General features: G+C 44.6%; 1 protein-coding gene across 5 annotated transcripts in view; it reads right to left on the minus strand.

Annotated features, from left to right (window-relative positions):
- LOC120497017 overlaps positions 1 to 15,342 on the minus strand; it is a 63,230-nt gene that overhangs the window by 29,121 nt on the left and 18,767 nt on the right. For all 5 annotated transcript variants that reach the window (XR_005626410.1, XM_039698025.1, XM_039698026.1 and 2 more), the window contains exons 2-3: positions 13,062 to 13,137; positions 11,330 to 11,820 (exon numbers count right to left, since the gene is read on the minus strand). Coding sequence is in view for 4 of the 5 variants with exons in the window: in XM_039698025.1 (XP_039553959.1) it covers positions 11,330 to 11,820; positions 13,062 to 13,137 (567 nt within the window). In the remaining variant the exon portion in view is untranslated. The remainder of the gene's footprint in view (positions 1 to 11,329; positions 11,821 to 13,061; positions 13,138 to 15,342) is intronic.

Below are 15,342 nucleotides of genomic sequence, written 5' to 3' on the forward strand. Positions count from 1 at the left end.
GCAAGAAACAATAAAATCAATTCAGCAATTGGTGTTTCTCCCTGGACACTCCAGTGAGCTGAGTGAGCTTCAGCATCTCTACTTGCCCATGGGTACCAACACAGGATATTACTCCTGCAACTTGTGACATTACTCCTGCAACTTTTTGAAACTCCCCTATGTGAGGGTAGTGAGGCACCATCAGAGCCAGAAGCAGATCATTGCCCTTCTAAACAGGTGTTAGCAGAGCACAGCGACTCTCAGAGCTGTGCATGAATGAATATTTGTTGGAGAACTGCTGCCCTCAAGCATGCCACTCCGTTGTCTGCATCAAGATCCACTTTCCAAATATTTAGAAATAAACCATCAACTCAATAGCTTGCAAGATCATATCAGAGCCTGCATAACACATGTCAGTATTCATAACACATGCATCAGCTTTAATGCACAAATCATATCAGTTTTTCCTTCTTTCAGCTCAGGATTTCAGCCCATCTCACACTTACAAAACAGTCATGCCCCAGGACCAAGAGTGCTCCTTCACTCACCACACTGCAGAAGGACAAAAGTACAGATTAACACATTCAAAAGTGACCAGAATATCTGAAGGCCAAGTTCATGAGGATCCTCTGTAGAGAGAAAGGTTGAGTAACAAAAGCAAAAGTTTACATCCAATTATATTAATAGTTTTGAGGTTGTTTGAATGATTTGGATGCTTGCATCTGGAAAGCAAATGAACCAGTGCCTCAGGTCAGTACAGTTTTGTACAGAGGACTGAGCAACACAGACAAGTCTCACAGTTGCAGCAGTAGTTACAGCTGTTTTCTACCTCTAACCCTACCAGCAGCCCCATCATGAGATAGCAATCTGGCTTTTTTCAGCTTCTTGTGGTTATACCATTCATTCAGCCCTACTGCTTAGCACAACTGCCCACAGTAAAAGTCTGCAAAATGCAAACAGGACAAACCAGCACAGCAAAAATGCCTTTCACACTTCTTGTAGCAGTCAGGCTTGAATAGAACATTGGTGTACCATGAAAGAAAAGAGATAAGAACACTAGAATAGTTGTACTATAAGTCTTTCTGCTTAGAAAATATTTTCCAAGAGCACCACTTTCATAATTGCACTCATTCCGCTAACAATAATTTGAAACTAATATCGTTGGTTATGTTATCAGAGGAAAACAAGAAATTATATTAAGTTGAAAATTAGTTAAGAGCTTGACTGGATAACGCATCAAATTCAGTACTACAATGAAAACAAACATAACATGAACTCACTGTGCTATTTCCACCAGAGCTCTGAACAAAGCACTGCAACTTAAAGACTCCCTTTAAAGAATGATCAATATACAATCCTATCATCCAGTCAGGTACACCATGTTCTTGTGTGAGGTCTGTCCGTCTTTCTGTCACATACAGCAAACAGTAGCTGTAACAAACTTTCCTGAAAAAACTCAGGGCATTCCCTGGCCTATGGTGGTTCTCCCAGCTGCAAATCACTTCACCTGAAACATAAGGAACAGGTTTACAGAAGTGAGAAAAATCAGACATCTGACTAGCTCTATTTTAAAGATTTTTCTACCTGTATTAGGAATTACACAGATCAACTAGATTTGAAATTTGGAAAATGATTTTTTTAAAAACTGTTTCTTGTTTCTTAACCATAACATGCCCACATACCATCATGGCAGAGCCTGTAAGATTGTTTCAGAGCCTTTGAAGTCACAGGCAAGAGAGGGAGCTTCTAAAGCCTCCATAGGTAGACAATTTTTATTTTGTTTATGCTGTCAAAAAGAGCATGCTTACAATAAGATTGCAAAGTAACTTGCAAAGCATTTTAGGGTTTTATCCTTTATACAGCTGATCAACCTGATTTTTTCATAATCAAACATGTGAATGTGAAATTATAGCTTGCAAGCATATGCCAGGATTTTAAAACAAGCATGTTTTTGAATTAAAAATACATACATAGCCTTTCCTAGTATAGACATGACCACAGACTTCATTTACATTAAGTTCCTAACACTCTAGACAAAGCTCAGTTTTACAAATTCATTCCTATGAAAACTGCTTTGCATAAGCAGTTGAAGTCCAGCAGGAAACCAAAAAGGTTGTTAGCAATGAGGAAAATCAGCAAGTTTCAGAGGGTTTCTCTTAAGTGTCTTCATTTGTGCTTCATTTTCAATTTACCTGTGGCCCCCAGGACACCTATGTTTTTGAAATCTTCAATTTAGAAAAAGTCTTGTTCCATTTTTTTTTTTTTTTTTTTATTAAAGAGAGAGAGTTTGTCTCTCCCTTACTGGTCAGCATTTCTTCAAAATAAATTGCAGCTCAACGAGAAGTGTATCTGGGCTCACAGCTCTGGAAAAAGGCAGGGAGTTTTACAAGGCAATCTGCTCTGCTTTAACTCAGTCTCCATCTACATGAGAAGTAGATGCCTCTATTGAGTGCCTCCCCCTGTGAGATGAGCTGTGGACCAATGCCCAAAACTCCCATTGACATCAACAGGCTGAAAGAAAGCGCGAGCAGAGCCCAGCAGTGCGGTTCTCATGTGAGCCAACAATGGAGAGGTTATTCAGAGCTAAGGCAGAAAATCAGAGCTAAACCCCAGCCCACGCCAAGGACAGCTGTGTTGTTGACAGCCAGGCTGGCTATTCTACCACTCCAAAGCTTGTCTCAAATACAGCATTTCCTAGAGTGTTTACTCTAGTCACGGGCTGGGCCTTAAAAGCTCAGCCAGCTTCTGCCTATTGAGCAGTAATGGCCGCTGCGTTTTCCAGACTCAGACATGCTCTGGACAAGCTGCTTGCGCTCCATGTGTGGTGACAAACTGGAGCACAAACACCCAATATTAATAGTTAATCAGCACCATTACATGACTGCTCTGTCCCTGCTGTTACTACTCATACTAGCACCCCCCTCCTTCCTTCTCACCTATGGGCAGCGCCCCATGGGAGACTGCTGGGTGCAAAGCACACCCATGACACCTCTCAGACACCAGTGCCATGCCATGACGGGCAAGGAAGGTGTTCTGGCTCACAGATACAGAGCTAAGCAATGCCAGGGGAAAACTAAGGAAAACCAAGCTCTTGTTATCCATTCCTTCCATCATCTCTTCTGTATAGTGCTTTGAACAACTCTATAACCATCTGAATTCTAAGCAACAGCAGCCCCTGTCATCTTGTGACTGCTGAATTCTAGGGGAATTCAACACTTAGCGGAAGTAAAATAGGAACAAAGAAAAAAAAGCCTATCTCTACTGCTTATTTCAGTTTCTTAACCTATACAACAAAGTCAGAAAATCAAGCAGAAAACTGCCACCACCATCAGATGCCCTCTGGACTATATGAGGAATAACCAGACTGGTTCTAAATAGCCATTCACCCTCTCCAGTTTCCTTAAGGCACTTCACTAGCCCTCCAAAGAACCAAACTGTAAGGCTCTCTCCTTTTCAGAGGTCACTACCACAACCAAAAGATGCAACTTATTACTCCTGCAGAGCGATCCATTCAGCCGCAGACCAAATACAACTTGGGCAGTGACAGCATATGGTGGAGCCGCCTGCACACTCCTCCTCTCCCCAGGCAAGGATGAGATATTTGTATCACAGTGAGCCACATGCTGAGGGAGGAGTGGGCAGGGAGAGGTATCTGGCCAACTCAACAGCCACACTGGGACACAACCCAGGCAGCCCCTCCAGTCCAGACACAGCAAGGCTGGGGGAGGTGAGGACAATGCAGCGCTACTGCAGAAGAGGAGACCACTGCAGAGAAAGTCCTGACCTTCACTTCCAAGCAGCATCTCCAAGCTGGTGTTTTTGAAAAATATACACAGGTCACAGCAAAACTTTTTAATCTGTCAGGCTCTTGAGATTACTTGGGCTGAACTCGGGGACTGGGAAACAACATGCCAATATTATCCTCCTACACAGGACTGTGTCAAAACAAGAAAGAAAATATCCTTCAGAAAACCTTATTTGAAAAGGACCAAAAGTCAACACACAAGAGACAGAAGAGTGATATGCAGGATGGCCACTCTTGGGGATCCAATCCAGCACCCACTCTGTGACTGCTGCTCACTCCACATCCAATCACATTTTAACCAGTTGTGTTGTTGCTGCACTTAGGAGCTCTCAGTTTTGCTGAGTGATGTTTCCTGTGGCCAGCTGGCAGCTCACCATAACACACAGCCAGCAGATATGGGAGACTGTGCTCTTCCTTCTATTAGTTCTGTAGGAATTATTCTATGTGGTGCTTTGAGAGCAAAATGCTAGAGGTCAAAACCCCAGCCTCGTCCATTCACATGCAGAACTTCTGGCAGATGTTTGCAATGGAAATGCTTTACCTCCTTCCCTGTTTGCTCCTCCCAGGCCTACCTAACCATCAGAGTCAGACCAGGAATTCAAGGCCTACACAGCATCACCAGCATCACTCAGGACTTCTCCCCAAGTCACATCCCAAGGCCACATGCCAGTGGTGCCCATATGCCCATTTGATCTCCTTTCTTTGGACTGCAGCCAAAGACTCAGCTCTAGTCTAATACCTTCTTACCAGGCTTTAGAGCTTTGAGGAAAAAAAAGAAAGACAGCAGGGTGGTTGGGAAGGTAGCCAGCAAGCCTGCCAATCTAAATGATAAGCCCTTGGCTTGAACTTCAGGCTCATAATTTTCTGCCACTGGTGCCAGGTGCTATTATTGTCCCTTTGGGAATCTTAATACAACAAAAATAATCTCTCTAGCTCTGTCTCTGCCTTCCTATTCCACAGATCTCTGCTGCTTCTCAAACTTCGGCCACATCAAATTTCCTTTTCTCATCTTCCTTTTGCTCAACCAAACTCTCTGGTGTTATCCAAATGACCCTGACCGACCAACCAACCAACCTAATTCCTGCTCTTTCATGATTCGCAGTAGCACCTCAAGGAACCACATTTCAGATGTCTCAGCATGTGTTCTAGCTATTGGCTCACCCTCCCTTGGTAGTCCAGATGGATATATTCACCAGCACACAAGCTTCCAGGAAAAGACAGCAAAATTACACAGCCACATACCCCAGGAAAAAGAGACCGGTAAGTACTTCCAGACAGCAGGTCATTTGTCCATCTCCCTCTTGAACTGCTGTCCCTTTGCACATGTTACAAAAACAGAACAAAATTGCACTGAGACAAAACAAGGAAGGAAGACATCAAGGGAGAAGAACAGAAGCATTTGGCTCTAGGAATGGACTACACATTCTGTGCCAGGGCTCATACAACAGTGGAAGAGGTGCAAAGAGAGGTGTGTGCTCAGAATGAAAATCTGCTAGCAGCACACCTGAAAGGTGAACACAGTATCAACAGATGCCATGGGGCAAGGCAGAACTGGAGTGGACTTAATTTAATTTTGTATTTCAACAATGCACAGAGAACACGGATCCTCATGGAGAAGCTGTTGACATACAGGCCATGTAACTTCCAGAGGGCCTTTGCAGCCTCAACCATTCTGTGAGAATGCTCTAATCTCTGGTACCCCGGTTGATACCCAGAGTTTAGGAATAGGACTAGGTTATCCTGCCTGCCTTGCCTTTGACATTTACAAGCTGGCAGTAAGATGAACCCTACTGTCAGGAAAAGACAACATAGTCAATTTACTTGTCTCTTCCAGGAGGAAATCATTATGCTTTTTAAGAAGCAGCTAGGCCAAGTTGTACATGGGTTACTCCTCTCTTACATTCTGATTCATTCAGCTGCACACGGGCACTTCCTAATGTTTTTGCATTAATTAGATAACCATCCAGGGAACGTTTATGAGACACAGAGACAGAGGTGTCTGCTGCATGGCAGAGTCATAATCACCTCCTTGGGGCTAGGTGGAGTTCCTCATGATTTCCCCTGCTATTGAGTCTCTCTCCACCTCCCAGACAGCACGTTTTTCTCCCCACCACTGTCAGACTATCAATGTCTGATGTCAGCAAACTGAACATCAGCTAGCCAGCACTGAGCCAGTCTTTACAACACAGATCAAACCACAGGAGAACACCTCCCCAGCTCTTCCAAAGATGCAAAGAACAAGACACCTGTACCATGCCCATCTCCCACTCATATGGCATGTCTAGAGTCCCAGAGCCTCCTCTATCATGGAACTTCATCCTCATAGGCAAGCAGACCAGATCATGTAATTGATTATGTTCAGCCCCAAATTTCCTCATGCTAGGACTGCCCTGCAGGAGCCACACAGAGCATTTTTTTTCTGGCCACTTCAGTGCCAAACACTGTCAGGGTTGAGACCAGCACTTTTGTGCTGGAAGAACAGCTGCTGCAGCATATTTCTGGGGGTGAAAAACTAAAGCAAAATTGCAGGAGGTTATCAGAAGCAGAATTTCTAATTCTGTACTGATGCAACCAGTTCCTGCAACACTTTCTTTACTATGTTGCTTCAACCAGCCCACAGACAAGGAATTGCTATGGCCCAACTTCCCACACCTGGGAGACAAATTCTGGTACTGGGCCCTTAAGAATTGGTGTAAGCCACTATGCCCAGCACAGGCCCCTGAACTCCACTCAGGTGTTCTGGAGAGTGAGGCCCAGGGCAGAGACTGTGGTCAAACTACCACCAGCACCAGCAGTAGATTTTCTGGCACCCTCTCGCCACAGAGTGAAGCTCAGATGGGCAAACAGATGGTAACAATTCTGAGAAGGCCTGGATTCCAGTGGGAGGCCAAGAGGTGAAAAGGACTCACAAGCTCACACGTGGAAGCTATCTGGAAGCTATTTGTCAAGACCTGGAGAGACAGGCAAGGGCAAAACCCAGCTGTGCTAAGGATATGGAAATGTCACCCTGGAGCCATTAGCAGCCCAAAGCCCAGACCCCAGTGCACCAGGGTCACACACCGGGTCTTTGGTCACGTGTGGCGAGTGGTGTTCTGCAGCCTCAGTGCAATCAGTATTGACTCTGAGGGCATTTTCATGCTGATCACACCACCAATGCTCAGTCCAACCAAAATGCCAGTACTGAAACATACAGCAGAACGAAGATGGCCTTGATATTACACAGCTAAACCCAAATTAGGAGTCTCATCAGGCACTTTATCCAGGCCATTCCAGTGTCAAGTCAAGATGAAGATCCACTCCTATGTCTTGCACTGAAACTCGTCACCCACCAAAGGGGGTGCAGACACTACAATGAACAATCCAAATGTTAGCCTAGGATGCATTTTTCTCTTCTCAGATAGCCTTTTTCATGCTAGCATCATATTGCATTTCAAAGAATGCACTAAGACTCCAGAAGGAAATGGTATCAGCACTCTGTAGAGGAAGTCAAATAAAGAGCGGCTGAGATCACTTGGCTTGTTCAGCCTGAAGAAGAGGAGACTGAAAGGACACCTCACTGCAGGTCTAGAACTTCCTGATGAGGGGAAGCAGAGGGGCAGGCACTGCTCACTTCTGCATGGTGACAAGTGACAGAATGCAAGGAAATGGCCTGAAACTGTGTCAGGGGAGGTTTGGGTTGGATGTAAGAAAAAGTTCTTCACCCACATGGTAGCTCTGTAAGAGGCTCCCCAGGTTAGTGGTCATGGCACCAACCCTGCCAAGGTTCAAAAAGCATTTGGACAACACTCTTAGGCACATGGTGTGATTCTTGGTGCTGTCCTGTGCAGGGCCAGGATTTGAACTTGTGGTTTGTTTCCAACTCAGGATATTCTATGAATTTCTGATTCTGTCTATACAAGCAGACAAGCCATAGCAGAAAGCTCTGAGCAAGACATGAAACCTATCTAATCACTTTGCAGCATACCTGTAAATATACCCATGTACCCATCCTCTTTGCCTTGTACTTCAAAATTATGCTTTCCATATCAGGCACCTACCTACACAAAGAATTTGTACTGCTTGTTGTGCTACCCCAAAGCTGTTTTCCCTCCAAGAGATCTCTCGCCCTGCAAATGCTACACTCTGACTTCACAAGCTTCTTTAAGTAGATTTCAAAGGTGCTCCTGGCAGTCCCACTGAATAGCACAGGAGGATCCTTTACTTCCTCTCTGTTTACACAACATGCCAAGACCAATTAGTCCCCTGGGAATGAGCTCAGCAGCTCCAAGAAGTCTTTGTGACACCCTAGACTTCCTTATGCCTCAGGTGAACCTGGTGCCTTTACCTCGAACCCAAGGATATGCCTGCTCTCTCTGACCTTGTGCTCTCAGCATTGGCAAAAAAAACAGATATGCTAAAGTGCTAGCAGCCATGCAGGGTGGCAGCAGGCTTCATTAAATAGCAAGTGGTTGGCAGCAGGGCCTGCATGCAATGATGTGTCTGTCCAGGAACCATGATCAAGGGGTGCTGGGAGAGGGCATTCACTGCAGCAAAGCGAGTGTCTGCACAAGCCAGGGCATTTCTGCCCAATTAAGGGAAAGAATAGAAGTCTTCTGAGCTAATTTTCTACTCCTTTGGACAAGTGAAGAAAAGCATGCATTGAAATATTGTCACTTGGCCTCAACAGGGAGACACTGGGTGGCCAGCTGACCAGCCAGGGTGGGAAATACATCTGCCAACAGTCCAAACTCATGTCTGGGACATAGAAGGGCTGAATTACCATACCTTGTGAAGCTGGAAAGGCATAGTCTGGCATCTAACCAAAACAGGGCTTTTCAAACCTGCTCCTGGTACAGCCTTCCCTGCTGCAGGAGGCTGAACTGAAAGGCATGGATGATGGAGATTTCCATTTATTCACAGGCCAAGAAAGGACAGCAATTCTCTAACTTCTTTAAAGCACTCTGACTGCCCCCAACCCATTTGTCTCCCAAATTTGCTCCCCTTTTTTTATCAAAAGGTACCAAATCACTGGAATACAGGGAAGCATTTGGACACCACTTGCCACTGACCCATGGGAAGAAGCAGAATCTTCTTAAACATCCCAACACAGAGCCATTCTACACCACAACCTTCTGGACCAACATTCCATTGCCATCCAACATAAACAAAATTTGATGCAAAGCACTTGGCATCTCTTCATCCACCCTTGAGTTACCCATACTGCATCACACCCCCAAAGTGTCTTCTTATCTCACAGCACATTTGCTTCAGGCACAAATTCATCCTGCCTGATACTCTTTGTCATCTGTCAGCTGCACAGAGCTGCAGGGATGGGAAGTAAGGCTCAGGGATAAGAGTGAAAGCCACATCTGCTGCTCAAAAAAAAAAAAAAAGTCTAGCTGATAAACTTTTCAGCTGTGTTCTCATAGGCAAGCATATGATAGGAAGGATAAGAATCACAAAGCAAGAAAAGCTTGATGTTTGGAGCCCAGATGAAGCCTTCGAGTAACCTGTTTAACTTTAACATTCCTCATATGCATCATTTACCTGACTAGGAAACACATGATGCCACACACCACCCGGGCAGTTAAGAGCCATTTTTGTTGGAAAATGAAAACAGACTAAAATACAAACACCCTGGTCCCATTTTATAAGTGGGGAAAGGGGGGCCCTGAATGATTTTCATAGGAGAAATAAGTACAGGTAGCAAGCAAAGACTCATCATAAAGCTTCAAGATGTTACTGGCCAAACGTTAACCAATTCAAACTACAAAAATAATACAAATGACCACATAAAGTATTCAGGCTGCATCTCACTGTGCATGTGTGTGCCACATCATGTTGTGCCCTCAGTACACTTTCTGTCAAATTAAAATTAAATCCACCAGCTAACTATCCTTTCTTTATAACATGGATTCCACAACCATGGAATGTTAATGACATCACAGTAAAAATGTTATTTTAAAAACACACTGCCATCTCCACTCCAGGTTTTCAACTCCTTTTGCAAAAATCTTTGCCACAATTAATCCAGAAGTGTAGAGAGCAAATGGACAAGGAAGCCAACAATTCTCACAAGGTTTCCCCAGAAAAAAAAAAAAGAACCAACAATTTGGAAAGCTCATTTAAATTAGCCCCTAACCTTTACCAATACACTTCTCAAGACAGTGCTGAAAGATGCTTAAGGGAGAGCAGGCAGATGCTATGTCTGGCATCCAAATCAGAGAAATCACCTGGGCCAAAAGAAACATTTTCCCATTTACTTATGTGCACTCTGAAAAAATAGAGGCTGGGCACAGGCTTAGCAGCTTTCTTCTTCTCTCATAAGGATGTGAGACTAATTAAAGTCTGTCAGTATCAGTAGAAGATTTGGGTGATGTGAAATGCAAGACTGGGCCTTTTGAATGTTCTGTGAGCAGAAACTTGGCTAGAAGGTTGAAAAGGGGGTGAGGAAAACCGTACTGAAAGCACAAGTCTCTGCATTATGTATTCATGGGATGTATGCTGCCAGCAGGACTGAGAAAAACCAACAATGTAATAGGGAAATAGAAATCTCACTTTTAGGGTTCTTAGCAAATAAATGCATATTCCTTTCTTTTACTGGGTCCATCTTGTAGGCTTAAAGGAATTGTTGCAAGCAAGGTTAAAACTAGTACGTCCAACAAACCAGAGGCAGTGAAATTCTTTCCTAATGAGAGGAAATTCAGAACAGAAAATAATTGTTTTTAACTTACTGCAATGTATCAGGGCCAGCAGATGTCTGCAGATATCCTTTTAAACTGACACTACACCAGTGCAAATAGAAAAATAATGAAGAGACATGAAATACTAACTCTACAGCAAGGCCTTTTGAAAGAGAGGCGCCAGATGGGAACTGCACAGGGCAGCCTGCCCCATTTCCCAGGCTGCAGAAACAAGGCAAACTTCTACCATTTCCATGCCTTAGTCCCAGGCCAAATTAAAGTCCAGCAAAATCAAGAGCAACGGCATCTACAGCAAACTGTAAGCAGTTTGCAAAGTGTTAAGAAGGTAAAAAAGCACTCTTTTACATTACTATAGAACTCCTAGGAGGCATGAAGAGATCTAGGCCCAAGGAGATCAACAAGTGTGGAAATTCCTATCATCAGTATGTTGACAACCACTTTCAAAGGATCTTTTTATACATACTAGGCAATTAATTTATTTTGGAGTAAGTAACATAGGTCAGATCATGGAAGCAGTGATAACTTGATGAAAGAAAATGCCAGTGATTTTGTTTCTGTGCCATGCAATGAACTGGACAGTACAAGTGCTGCCTTCCTCCTGGGATAGCAAGAGAACAGCCCAAGTGTAGCAGGAGCCACCCAAGAAGCAGTACCTTTACCTCTCAGGAAGGCTATCTACACTTACCCCAATTTATTCTAGACACACAGCAGAAGTACCCTGAAGGTGTGCCCCTGAAGGCAAGACCACAAGAAGCAGCCCTATGGATTTACTGATCCTCGCCTCAATAACCCTTTTCTGTCTTTGCTTACCATGCCTTTTTCTCAAGCAATGCTGCTTTCCTCACGTGAAGTTCTGCCTTACCTGCTGCATTTTTTCCAGGTCAAGGCTGGGCCTGCTGACCTTATCCCCATATCCCTGTCGATGTCTCTTACAAGGCATGACTTGCTCAAGGCCTGCCCCAACGCTTGTGAAGATTAAAGATCCGGAGGCCGGGCTGCGCACCAGGGGCTGGAGTCTCTTGGGGGGGGAGGCACTGAACAGCACGGGGCTCGGGCTGGCCTGGAGGCCATCGCCCTGCTCTGCCACGGGCCGGAAGGACATGGCGCACAAGTTCTTCACTTCTTCGTCACTGGAGGAGGTGTTGTTGCCGTCGCTGCAGCAGGTGAGCCGGCTGACCTGGGACCACTTCCGCTTCTCCGCGGCAAACTCTCGGTTGATGCGCTCCAGCTCCTCTTCTGAGCTGTGGCGGTCAAGGCTGGCATGGAAGAGGGCCCGAACCTTGCAGCATTGGCTCTCCTGGTTCTGGAGCTGGTTGGTGGCCAGAGGAGTCAGGGTACAATTCCGTCTTCTCTCTAGAGGGAGGAGGAGATTGAGAAGTGGCAGAGCAGATCTGTGTCCCACAACCTGTATAAAATGGGCGTGTTTTCTCCTGACCTGCTGTTTTCATGTCCTCCCAAGTAAACTTCTGAGCTGTCACCCCACCTTCTCTTCCCCAGATGAAACACGCCCCCAGCTGAATGCTTCCCTTTGCAAGTTTCCAGACCAGACTGCTAAATGCCATCCCCTTTCAAACCATCACCTGGAAGTCCAGCTCCAGAGAAAGAACACAGATCTGTCACCCACCTCACCTCCTCAAGGTGGAGACAAGCTTACAAATGTATTGCTAGGCACTTGCCTCTAGCCAAAAACATTAACTTCTAGTTACCAGTTCTCAGGGCAGAAGAGCCAAGTTACACTACGCTGTCACCTTTATGGCTCAAATAAATGAGACTGGGTCTCTGGAAATCAAAGTCCTCTATTACAAGACTGGTCACACAAGAGAGCCTCTCTTCAGTCACAAGCTAGTATGCTTTATCTCTTCTGCTGAGCTCTTTTTATGCTAAGAATATGGAGCAGGGATTTGAATTCTAATAGGACATGTCCTCTGGCTCAAGAATTGAACTTCTGCGTCCTCTGCATAAGAATCTGCCTCAATCTGGGCACAGGGCAGGCACTAATGGCAAACTTAGCATAATTTAAAAGATGCATTTACTACCGATTTCACCTGCAGCTCTAAGCTACTTCATATCAAGTCCAAAACAACAGCAGAGCACCTGTATCATCTCTATCAAAGACCCTCACTAGATGCAAGAATAAGGCTGCACAATTCCAACAGTCTAGGAGGAAGGGAGAGAGATGATCAAATAATGAGTCCAGGGGAATGAATAAACTGAAGGTTAAAACTCAAAATAGCAAGGATGAGGAAACCCAGAACAAAGATGACACGAGTGCAAAAGCACGGACTAGAAGATAAATTTTTAGTCCCAGCTCTCCTGCTGGCACAATTGTGGACCATCTCTGCCCCATGTCTCCAGCACTGGGACTTTAACACATAGATAACAATGTCTATTTCTGGTGGTAAAAATGCAACTGCAGCATCTGATAACACCAGCCTCTGCCTGTGAGGTCCCAAACATTTCAAAGGTGACTGATTTAATGCATCTGATTGTGGTACATTGGGGACTGAAAAGGAGGCACTTGCAAGAGCATGAGTGAAAAGAAAAACTGACTTCAGCCGTAGTATCCCGGGATCCTTCTATCTTCATCCCTTTACCTCTGTCGATCTGAGCAAGTTCCTGGTTCTCTCCCTCAGAGTCATCGCTGTCCTCATCACTTGGGGGATAGGAGATCTAGGGGACAAGGAGGAAGAAAAGGCTTCATCATGAACACTGAATATTGCTGCCCAAGCCACTTCCCCCACCCTCCCCCTCTCATATCCTGGAGGCATCCACCCCACCTAACCGCACACACCCAGCCATAGCACCTTCCTGTGTACACGTCCTCTATCCCAACCCCAATCTCCCATCATATCCTCTCACTTTCAGCAACACACAACACATGCACTACTGCTGTTTCCACCATGCTGCACTGCCAGCTCTTTCCCAAGTACAATATCCTGCCTTTCACTTCCCAGATATGTAGCTTACAACCATCATGGCCTACCACATCCACATCACGTGGATAACTGAATCTCCAAAATCTCCACTGCCGAGATAAAGACACATCCTGTCAACAGCACTTGCAAGGCACCCACAAATGGAAGTGGCACGTTAGCTTTAGCCATCCTGTGTACATACCCACACTTCCCCCTTGAAGTTCACACACAATCCACCACAGAACAGACTCACCTTGCTTTCCCTACAGGACAACCCTGAAGTATTTAATAGAAATAAAATAAACATGATTTCACAGAAACACAGACAATACGCTGTCCCCTCCAGGATACAACTTACAGTACCACTGAACACCTTTGAATGCTCCAAGATTAACAACAATTCACATATTTTGTCAATGTCAAGACTTTTCAGGAACATCTGCTCTGTGTCAGCTGATGGACTTCAAGCCACTTACTCAAAACGTGTCTAACACTGAACAACCCTGGTAGAGGATTTAGAGATCTGAAACCAAGCTTTTATAGGTCAGATAGATCACACTGCTTCCGAGTTTCCTACACAGAGGAAATCCCACCTACCTTATTACTAAAGTGACTTTTTTTTAGCTGCATAGAGCCTACCTGGAAGTTATTAGATCAAACCACTGAGCTACACAGCTTAGTATGTGTCTCTGGCAGCAACCAAAACCAAGTGAGTCAAAGGAAGATGCAATACTTAAAAGAAACCTTTATAAGAAATAGTTCTGGAATAACATGATCATGGCAAGATGAACTTCATTATTCCTTACACCTTTTTATTCAGAATAACAAACATTGGCCATCATTCTTAGCTGCATTAAAATACTTGCTGACAACAAAATCTAATGACAGTACATTTCAAAAGGTTACATGTCATTTCCATTTTACACCTTTGATGTGCTGTGCTTGACTTTTACAAAGAGGGGGCAAGCATGCAGCCATTACACTGATTTGGACCCATTTTACCTCCACCAGCCTAGGGAGGTGTCTTTGTGGTGTTTCAGCCACCCAGAGACACAAAAGAGCAGCTCAGCTTCCCTAGGTGTCTATGAAAGACACACTGCTGATGCAGAGAAACAGTAATAGTTGAGAAATTCTCATTGATACTGAGTTTGACAGCTATTAAATCAACACACCTATTTTGTGACCATCCTCCAGGACTGTGTTTGTGGCATTTTGTTCCCCTCAAAAGCATGTTGACACCTTTTTCCCCCCTCCTTCTTTAAAGCTACCTTTCACCCTTCTGTATTTACATTGCCCGTTGAGAAATCAAAAAATATTTTCCTTCCTTGCTAGTCTTTAAGCTATGTTCTCAACTGTCAAAAGATGAATCAGGCAAGTCAGATTTCAGATTTATCCCCACTGCAGATATTCCTGAAGTAAACGGAGGACGTTGTTTTTCCTTCTACAACTACAATTTTCTTGTATGTGCTCACACACATGCATCATTTAATAAAGGCAGCTGGCACTGAGGAACACTGCCAAACACAGAGACTTCTAGTTGTCCCCAGAGCAGGTATAATACCTTGTTTGTACCATAGTAGTTCACAGAGGGGACAGCTGACACTGAGGTGCCATTGTGTAGCTGCTGTACAGACAGACAGAGGTCCTGTCTCCATTATAAAAGCTAAGGCTCCCATTCTAACTCGAGAGGTACTGACCTTAGTCTGTGCCTCATTCCCACATAAAAACCTTTCATTTGAACACGGCAGGGTTTTCAGGGAGGTTTAGCAGCTCTGCGTGGGAAACCTAGCAGCTTCAGTTTCTGTACAATGTGAATGTCAATATATGGCATGGCACTGCTTCCAAAAAAAAGCCAATGACATCTAGCACATGCAGGTCAAACAGCTACTGCACAATGTCACTGGCTTGAGATGCTTAAGATAGGAGCTCAATTTGAGTCAATGACTGACGTTTGAAGGTC

This window comes from Passer montanus, unplaced genomic scaffold (assembly GCF_014805655.1).
Source record: "Passer montanus isolate IOZ18808 unplaced genomic scaffold, ASM1480565v1 scaffold12, whole genome shotgun sequence".
Taxonomy (NCBI): Eukaryota; Metazoa; Chordata; class Aves; order Passeriformes; family Passeridae; genus Passer; species Passer montanus.